This window comes from Octopus bimaculoides, chromosome 1 (assembly GCF_001194135.2).
Source record: "Octopus bimaculoides isolate UCB-OBI-ISO-001 chromosome 1, ASM119413v2, whole genome shotgun sequence".
In the NCBI taxonomy this organism is placed as follows: domain Eukaryota; kingdom Metazoa; phylum Mollusca; class Cephalopoda; order Octopoda; family Octopodidae; genus Octopus; species Octopus bimaculoides.
The window spans coordinates 147,350,396-147,361,352 of NC_068981.1; the positions used below are offsets into that span (position 1 = coordinate 147,350,396).

The window sequence follows — 10,957 nt, forward strand, 5'->3', positions numbered from 1 at the left end:
GTATCCATACCCAGGGAAGTAAGGGATTCAGAGTATGGCAAATGCCTGATGGAGGGTATTCTCTTGGTTGCACGTCGCTGAACGGTTTCCAGACAATTAATATCCTGGGCAAGATAGGGGTTCCAGACCGGAGACGCAAATTCCAGGTGAGGCCGCACCATAGCCTCAGATAGATAGCCGGAGAGTGGCTCACAAAGGACTTGGTAAGTGATGCCAAGACATCCTCAGCCTTCTTGGCAATTTTAGCAATGTGTTTTGTCCAACACAGATTGCTGTCGACAATAATGCCCCGGTCATGTTCACAAGACTTTTTGAGATTAGTGTTGTGGAGGGAGTAAGTAGACATTGGATTTTTCCTCCCAAAATGCATGGTGGTACATTTTTTTTTCAGTCATTTGACTGTGGCCATGCTGGAGCATCACCTTAAAGGGTTTTAGTTGAAGAAATCAACCCCAGATATTTAAGAAACTTTTTCAACTTATTTAATGTGAATAAAATATGAGAAAGAAAAAAAAAACCCAGTTTTTGTAGAGCAAAAACCAAGGTGGATTAATGAATGCATAAAAGTTGCATTGAAAATGAAGATTTTATTAAACGATGATGATGTTAACCATTTGAAGTATCTATTATAGATTATGAACTATCTTATTTCAGTGTAACTCACATTAGTAAGACTTTTGTAGCTGCTTTTAGCTTTTGTTTGTGAAATTTACCAAAATGTTAGCCTTTTTGATACTAACTCACACAAGATTGCTCTTGGTTCTATGGCTCAAACAATCAACTTAGTTGCATTCTTCATTCTTTTCAAAATTAAGCAGAAGAAAAACTGCATATTTCAACAGAAATATGGTAACAATATGTTATTTCAGCCCCTATCACCCAATAACTAATAGGGTGTTGTCCTCATATGATGACAACAATGGAGTTTTCACCCCACATTTGGAACAGTACTGCTGATACACATACAACATCCTAGACTGCAACCAGAGAGGAGCCACTTTGAATGGCATAAACCACTAAGACATACTCCAGTTTCTGGTTCACAGGCAGGGTGATTCTCCTCTCTGTCTTTTCTATCACTACTATAATTGCCTCAGAGTTGGTTGGTCATATCTCCACCACTAAGGTATTTCTGACCTCTTTGCTTTTACATCTCATCACCCTTGGTGCATCGAAGCCCCGGCCCTTTACTAGCCGCTATGCCCATGGACCTCTTGAATCTTCTAATATCCTTCCTACTCATATCTCTTTTGCAGGTGTTAACCAGCAACAATTTAAATGGAACATTAAACAATATCAAGCCCACTGGTCTAACAGAACCTGCAAAAGTATGGGGTACTGCTGCTTTCTCCAGCCTCAGCAGAAAAAAAAACAACAAAAAGTTGTGACTAGTAACGAAGGTGGAAGCTATAATATGAGATAATAAAACTGGCTTTATATAAGTTAATTCATCCTGGAATTCACCATAATTTAACATCCACTTTTCCTTGCTTACGTGAGCTAGATTTTCTATATTATGATACCTGTCCTGTTGCTTTCCTTCCCTTATTTCCAAGCAGAGTAATATTTACATTTGGCCAGACATGTTTTTCATAGAAGACTGGAAATGAATAGCATCACTTGTATGATGGATGTTACTCACTCTTTTACAACCATCACATGTCTGTCAAGACAAGGGTGCATAAACATATTTAGATATATACAATGGGCTTCTAACAGTTTCTGTCTACTAAACTAATTTCCAAGACATTGGCCAGCCTGGGGCTATAGCAGAAAACAACTTCCTAAGTTTGCTGCACAGGACTCAATGATATCACATAGTTAGAAAGCAAGATTTTCAACTTAATTAGAATTTGGCTTAAAAATGTTTTTGAAATTAAAAAAAAAGACAAAATCTATTTTTGTGAAATGTAAAGATATTTTTAATATAGAATGGGTCATCAAAGACAAAAGAAAAAACAACAAAAAACAAACAATACAACCGAATAAAGTTAAACTTTCAAAAAGCTGTCTTGCCTTCTTTCAAAAATAATGAAAAGAAATTTTCATTGTAATAAATTTCTGTAAGAACAAAGATTAATACATTTTTGAAGGAAATTCATTTCATTTCTTAATTTCTTAGAAAATAAATCTGGAACACTAAAAAAAGGAATATTGATCAATTATAATATTGATCAATAATATTCTGTCTAATGCAGAAGGTTTTTTTTTTATTTAAAAAAAAAAACCTAAGAATCATAAAAAAAAACAATCAGAGTAAAACAATGATAGTCTGTCAGCGAAATAAGTTTGTCTTCTTGTTTAGGCCCAGGTCACTTTTGACGGAATGGCAAAAGTATTTAGTAATGACCATCCTGTCTTTTGTTTTTTTTTGTTACAGACACAATGATGTAACTATAGTTACTTTTGTCTCCATTTTCCTTTGAAAGACACCACAACAGGGTGTAATTCGAAAAACAACACAAAGTCTTCAACAACACAAACACAGATGACTAAGAGTAATTTTGATAAGAATTTAGATAATTATAACATTAAATAAAGAAAGTGGCTAACACGATACTTTCTTTAAAGAAATACGGCTTTGAGTTAAAGACAACCTGGCAGAAAAAGAGTTTTCAGGTCTATTTTCACAAGGGGGACAACTGCTGTTATCTTGATATCAAAATGAACAACCGATGAAAACTAGATAGAATGTGATTCATAACATGAAAAATGATATAAAAATTTCTAACTTACCATAACAATTCGTGTAGATACTGACCAGAACTCCGACCCTTATTTATATCATATGCATAAGCATAAATTTTGGCCCCATTTCCATCACGGTCTACTTCGACTCGAGCCTGGAAAAGAATTAAAACATTTTTGAAAAGCATTTCATCATCAACAAATCAATTTGTTAAATTGTAACACACACACACACACACTTTAAAATAATCAACATTATAAGTATTTGAATAACTTGCAGATTGTTAGGATAGCAATAATGCTGTCTCAGTACAGATTTTCACACAATCTAATAATACAGCTTTGCAAAGACAATTTTGTTTGTGAGGACCAGACACTTAAATTATTTCGCATAACAAGAATAAACAAAAATGACAGTTACATCAGAAGAAATAATTAAGACAAATTATGTTTTATTTATTTCTGTAGAAATGAGAACTGTTTCCAAGTTATGTAGTTTGATTTGTAACCACATGTTTCAGGTTCGATTCCACTGCACCGTATATTGAGCAGGTGTCTTTGACTGTGGCCTTAGGCTAACCAATGTCTTGTGAGTGCAAATTGATAGACAGAAACTGTCCAGAATCCTATTGTATGTGTGTGTGTACATGAGCGTTCATCTATGTCCATACTTATGCATTTACTGTCTAAAAACTGGTGCAGTTGATATTAGTGTCTCTTTAAGACCTGTAATTAGCAGTTCACAAATAGAGACTGATAAAATAAGTATTTTACTGAAATAAATACTGGTTTGATATGATCAATTAAACAATACATATTCTTTTTCTGGTTTCAGTCACTGAACAGGGGCCATGCATGGGAAATGCTTTCAGGAATTTAGTTAATCATACTGATCATGCATGTCATCAGAGGCAATTAAGTAGGCTGATGTGAAGTTGGGCATTTGAATATAAAATACTGTGCCAGAAAACCCAGCCAATCCATGCTAGCACTAAAAAGAGAATGTCAAATGATTATATATATATATATATATATATATATATATATATATATATATATATATGGAAATTTGTTCTTCATATATTGCATATCTGATTAATAACTTGAAAGCTTTTTAGCTAATTTCAGATTAAATTGGTTAAAAGGTTTTATGAGGTGTATGCGTGTGTGTGTGTGTGTGTGTGTGTGTGTGTGTGTATGCACATGTATGTATAAATTATTAAATACCTCAAAAGGCATCTACCTGGAAGAATAAAAAGTGGACACATTCTATGACTCCAGCCTCTAACATGATGGAAACCGTTATTAACAATCATGCCAGGGTGGTGAGCAGGCAGAATCTTTAGAGCATCAGAATTTTTCCCTTGCAGTATTTCTTCTAGTTCTTTACACTCCAAGTTCAAATCCCACCAAGGCCATTTTTTTCCTTTCATCCTTTTGAGGTCAGTAATATGAAGTACTGAGGTCAATAGTATTGATTAAACCCTTCCCCACAAAACTCTTAGCCTTGTGACTAAATTAGAAACTTATTAAAAATCAATTATCTTGTATCTTAATCTAACATTAGTGATCATCAATATGGACTGCAGAAAGGGAAGATTTGGCTATGTGACATGAATGTGAAAGTAATCACAAGTAAAGCCAAACTGCTGCATTTCATGTGAGCTAGCTAAGCCTTTAGCAAATTGTAGTGTGAAAATCTCCTGGTCAAGCCTTTTTAAGGATTATGCTGATTAGTTAATCACTGGGATCTAAAGCTACTTCATGGGTCTGCAATAATATATATCTGCTTATGTATAAGTTTCTTTTAGTTTCCTATGCTTCCCTTGTCACATGATAGATTCTCTTCTCTAAATCAATTACCTGCTGTCACTCATTTCTGCACAGATGACACAATAACTTTCTATTTCTCTTTATCCTTTAAAGCCAATGCTTTGTGCTGCAAATAGCAGCAGTTCTCAGCAGATACCAACCTCTTCCATTAACAAGATGCTGTGCCACAATATCTAGTGGGAATCTGATAATTCCTGTTGTAGCATAACTAAATGCAACTCACCATTCCTCAATTGCGAGTAGAACAACTTTGTACAGGAATCTCTGCTTGAGCTATTCCTCCCAAGGACACATGGCTAGAACTCATCCTCTACAGCAGCCACTTCTGAAAGCCACATTTGCAAAATGATTTAAACTACTTCAAAGCACCTGGTTCCCTCTTTAGAGCCAAGTAATATTTCAGCTTTGAGGAGATACTGACTCATTAAAAATCTCAAGTAAGATCCAGAATGGAGTATTGATGGCTATCATTGATAATTCATCTTCTTTCATTAGTGGCATCATAGAGAGGTCTGATCAATCAGAGTTGACATGAAGGTTAAACAACAACAAGCATCAAAGACTACATGCAGAAAAAAAAAACCTCATTCACTATACTTTACTTCTTGTCAAAATGTCAATAATCACATCATCAGATTGAATTTGCACTATTGCATCTAATATATATATAAAAAAAAATAATCCTGATCTGTGAATTTTGCTAGCTGTACTTCAACAAGTTCACTACACTCATACTCACTCCTGTTTCTTAACATCTGTACTGTTTTTCATCTCAAATCTTACAAGCGAAGCATCACATGCAGACCTTTCAATCCAAAAGAATAGTATCCATAACAATTTCTCATTCTTGCTATTTCTGGATTACCTCACCCCACTTCCAAAAAATCATAGGAGTAAAATTCAGGTATGAAGAAACTGGTGAGGATCTTCATTGGTAGCAATAATAATAGTAAATCCAAAGGATAGCTTGTTGAGTATCAATAATAGGTTTGGTTACCAGAAGTATCAATAAATTCAGGTGATGTTTCAAGTCACATGCCTTTCAACTGAGTGTCAAAAAGGAAAATGTGTAACCAATCTTAAACCTTTCTATCATATCTTTGATCCACAGAGGTAATGTATGAAATTTACTTCTAGAGAAAAATACAAAACCAAAATGTAAAATCATACGCACAAAAGTAAGTAAATCTGATGTTACTAGATTTAATGTCAATCAAGATAGAGATTTGGCAACTGAAATGGAACCCAGGAGTGAAAATGTAGTAGAGGTAATGATGAGCTGTAATAAAACATATTGAATAGAAGAGCATCTGATCCAATGCCAAGTGAGAAAAGTAGAGAACCACAGTTTTGTTGAACTACTACTAGCTGCTGGCTTATCAACTAACTATGTAGCAAATATTTCAGAAACACAATAGGTTGTTGCGATCATACACTAACAATATATTGAAAGATATTAATGGGTGATATTATTCTGGTGCTGTACAATGATACTAAAATATGGAAACTACTGAAAGAATACTTCAAACTAGGAGTCTATATTGTTAATACACCGCTCTATATAGATGATTCAATTATAATATGAAGACAATTATTATTTCAGTTTCAGGCTGAATTCTTTCTCTGTGAAACTACTGTCAGATGTAATTTTGAATAATGTTAATTGAAGTAAAATGGTAAACAACATTTCTGGATAAATTAAGGTTGTTTAATTGTATAAGACTTCAACACTAACAATTAAATTAATTAACAACTACAAACATAGGTGAAGGCATTGTCATTTGATTAAGAAATTTGCTTCACAACCACAAGGCTTCCAGGATTGATTCTAAAGTGCAGCACCTTGGAAAAAGTGGCTGCTATCACAATCTTGAGTCGACCAAGGCCTTGTGAGTGAAACTATGTAGATGGAGTCTGTGAGGAAGCTTGTTTGTTTATCAGCAAGAGATTTATCAGCAAGAAATATGACAATTGGTGTATTGGACAAAAGTATTTTGTGGTATTTAGACTAAGTTACAGCCTTTTATGCCAAAGTGGACTTAATTATATGATAGAAATTGAGAAAATAAGTACCAAAGTACTAGGGTTAATATAATCAACAAAGATCCTCAAAAGGTAATACTCCAGTATGGTCCTTGATAAAAATAAAAGAAGGGTGAGCCTACACAACTAAGTTGGCAGAGGTTTGAACAGTCCGATATTATTAAAATTGTTTTTACAGCATCTTATTAATCAATGATGGTGAAAAGCTTACTGTGTTATCAATCAAACTTGCTGAGACAAGCAGTCATGTACATTGTGTCTAAGGTTGCATCCCATGTTCATGACTCAATGTTGGTGTAGAAGTTGCTCAACCTGTTTAATATAGCTGTAAATTCTCCCATTTACAGGGGTATTTAGCTACCATATTAAACTGGTTGTATAACTTTGGCTGTAGTAGAAATAGATCTCACAGACTTATTGATCACCTGATCAATAGCCTTCAACTACCGTTGAGCATAATTGTTATTAGTTCTGTTACTAAAAAGAAAGATTTGATGAATGTTTAGATTTAGGAGATCAAATCACAGAAAAATCAACAGCATACTTCATTCTGTTTAAACTCAATTTATAAAAGATTACAAAAAGCTGGACTATGTTTGGTGAACTGTCTTAGTGGATTACTCTAACAAACCATCTGATATATTTGAAACTTGTTTCAAATTTAGACAATAAGCAGAGGCATGGATGTGTTGTTAAGAAACTTACTTCTCAACCACGTAGACTTGGATTTACTCCCATTGCAAGGCACTTTGTATAAGTGTCCAAAGCTATATGTGGATTTGGTGGACAGAGACTAGAAACCTGTCGTATATGTATAAATGTGTGTGTGTACCCTGTACTGACATGACATGATGGTTGCAAACAAGCATCAATATCATACAAGCAATGTCGTTCATTTCTAGTCTTTAGTGAAAAACGTCTGGTTATTGGGAAATATTACTTTACCTGGAAACATGTGAGAGTTGGCAGAAGGAAGGGCATCAGGCCATAGAAAATCTATCTCAACAAAATTGCTGAGGCAATCATCATTTTTACAGTTCTATTTTTGTTCTTTTTTGTTGTCATGCTTACATGTGCTGGACAGGTTTCAAATCATCTCACCTCTTGACCAAGCCCTTTGTCCCAGCTTCTCCAGCAGTTACTTCCTATCACCAACCACATTACAGCATGAGCTAATTGCATTTTATCAGGTTATTAGTACATGTTATCAGGCTACAGCACATTAGTCTGTAGCAAGACTAATGACTCACCACTGTCTTGTATCAGTTATTTGGAGTTACTGCAATCCTAGATGAGTTGCTTGTGATAGAAATTACCAAATTACAGATCAACATCTCTGTTTATTTACTCTTTCCTTTAAAGAATTACTTTATGAAATTAACATTTAAAATGTTACATATTCAGGGATTTAACCACTGATCCTGCTAAGTTGATCAATTTTAAACTAGATATATGACAAAGAGAAGGGTAGAATGAAAGGTATATGTGTGTACACACACAAAATTAAGAAAAATTCGGTCCTTCATATAACTGCAGTAAATTCTATAACTTCATATAAATAAAATAATTCAAATTTTCTTGACTATTAAGTTCATCTTTTGCACTTTCAATTGCCCATTTCAGCCAGTTATATCTTCAATTACTGCCATCTGTCCATTTCTTAAATATGGACATTGTTCTATGCCATACTTGAACTCAGAACCTTTATGCATAAATGAAGGCTGTTAACAAGCTACAGAGTATTAAACAACATTAATACAGTCAGCTCATTTACTAAGTTGATTAGGATATTTACTAATAACCTTTATTTTAGAAATAAAGAATCAACATTTAGATCTAGTCTGGGTCAATGCACTTATCAAGGAGCAGAACACCTGATGATTGATTAGAGGGCAAGTCAATCAAAATTTTGTGATCGAGGTTAATAACTTATAAAATTTTAATTATCACAATATCTTGTTTAGATATAATTCTCTAGAATGTAGAATAACATTCGAGAAAATTGATAAATAATAACCAATAAGCAAAGATAATAGGTTGCAAGAATGGATCTCTAAAATTAGTAACTTCTGCCAGAGGTCAGTAGCAGGACTCTAGTGGTGATAGACTGCCTATAGTATAAAGGTAGATTTAATCTCAATAAATAAACATACATCAGAACAACTATATTGTAAAATAAGAGACTTATCCTAATTACATCCTACCCAACCACATGAGTGTGATGTTTTCAAAAGGTGTGAGGAGGGAAGAAGATTACAGTTTAGATAGATATATGATTTAGGGGATGTGCACAAGAAAATCATGTATCACCACAACAACACTACCAATATCAGCAAGCCAATGAGTGAGCATCTCTGGCCTTGCTCAATCTACTAGAAATAACAGTAAAAACCTTCCTCCAATCATACCGTCTTCATAAAGGAAATATCAGATAATATAATTAGATGCAATATGTCAATAATAATAACAACAATTTCAAATTTTGGCACAAGGCCAGCATTTTCAGGGGAGAGCTAAGTCAATTACATCAACCCCAGTGCTCAACTGGTACTTCTTTTATCAATCCTGGAAGGATGAAAGGCAAAGCTGATTTCAGTGTAAGTTGATCTCAGAACATGAAGACAGACAAAATACCGCTAAGCATTTTGCCCAGCATACTAATGATTCTGTCAGCTTGCTGCAATAATAGTAATAATAATCCTTTCTACTGTGGAGGCACAAGGCCTCAAATTTGTGGGGAAGGGGATTTAATCAATTATATCGCCCACAGTGTTTCACTGGTACTTAATTTATCGACTCTGAAAAGATGAAAAGCAAAGTTGACCTCAACAGGATTTGAACTCAGAACACAGTGCCGGGTGAAATACCGCTAAGCATTTCGTCCAGAGCACTAATGATTTTGCCAGCTTGCTGCATTAATAATAATAATAATCCTTTCTACTATGGATACAAAGCCTGAAATTTTGGGGGATGGGAATAGTCAATTACATCAACCCCAGTGTTTCACTGGTACTTAATTTATTGACCATGAAAGGATGAAAGGCAAAGTTGACCATGGCAGTATTTAAACTCAGAATGTAAAGACGGATGAAATGCTGCTAAGCATTTTTCCCAGCATGCTAACGGTTCTGCCAGCTTGCCACCTTAGTTATAATAATAGCAATGACACCAATAATAATAGATGGAATAGTCTTAGGAGCTAAACAACAACAACAACAACAATACCATCCCTTCTGTTTAAAGTCAAAGTATGCTCATCGACAAAACAAAGTTTTCCTGTCAGTTCAAATCTTTCGTAACTTCAGCCTCTGGTCTGGATAATGTCAATTTCCAATTTCTAACATGGCTTCAGCCGGAATATTCATCTCATGTTTATAGCAAAGCAATTTCATCTTGTATGCTCTGACTAATTCCTTTCATATCTAACTGCTATCCCGATTTACTTCACAACTCTAAACTGCCTATCAAGGTCAAATAGCTCAGCCAATGAAGCAAGCTTCTTCATAAGCAACAGTACTTTTACCCACACATTCCATTCTAGATAGTAAACTAATACTGACTCTAAGGAATAAAATAAAGTTTGGCTATATTAATAAAGTATCCAAGAGTTAAAGGTGTTAGTTGGTGGTACTAGAGTGAAAATCAATAGATAATGAGGATAGATGAGAACTATTTGAATTGTAATGAGAGATAGACAGCAATAGAGTAGCCAGTAACCAATATAAACCTAACAACCAATATTCCCACAAAACATACACACACAAACAAAATATGATGAGAAATAGTATGGTTTCTCCCAATAAACGATTTTCATTTCTTCTTTAGTTTCTTCTACACATTTGTCAGATTCAGATACTTGGATTTCACAAAGTAGGCAATGTAATCTGAATACAGATCTAGTCAGGAACCAATATTACAACATACACTGTATAAATTATACTAGCAACAGACATGAGCTAATAAGGGAGCATTTACATGGTGGATAAATCTGCTAGGAATAGCAACCAAATCTTGCCATAAAGAAGGTTTAGTGAACAATATAGCTCTGGACATACAAAACGACAGGATGGCCATGACTTGTAGAGCAAATTGACCTGAGACCAAACAGCAATATTAATTACACTAGCAGTCATTATTAATAACTAGCAGAAATACCCGGCGTTGCCCGGGTTAAAGAGAATAATGAAATCTAAAAACGCCGTCTAGACTACGCATCATCTTTATATATAGAGATGTATATACACACACGCACCCAAACACACGTATATATATGTATATCAATATAAATATATGAAAGTCAATGAAGTTTCGTAAAAGAAGGTGATCATGTACATACTTTCTTGCTGTTGTGATTATAACACCTCATTGTAAACTATGTTCCTTGTTTTCCCTT

The 10,957-nt window shown here is 34.4% G+C and overlaps 1 protein-coding gene across 2 annotated transcripts in view; it reads right to left on the bottom strand.

Moving 5' to 3' along the window:
* Positions 1-10,957, bottom strand: part of LOC106881381 (zinc finger MYND domain-containing protein 19) — a 233,309-nt gene that overhangs the window by 20,485 nt on the left and 201,867 nt on the right. For both annotated transcript variants that reach the window (XM_014931862.2, XM_014931790.2), the window contains exon 3: positions 2,737-2,843. In XM_014931862.2, the coding sequence (XP_014787348.1) occupies positions 2,737-2,843 (107 nt within the window). The remainder of the gene's footprint in view (positions 1-2,736; positions 2,844-10,957) is intronic.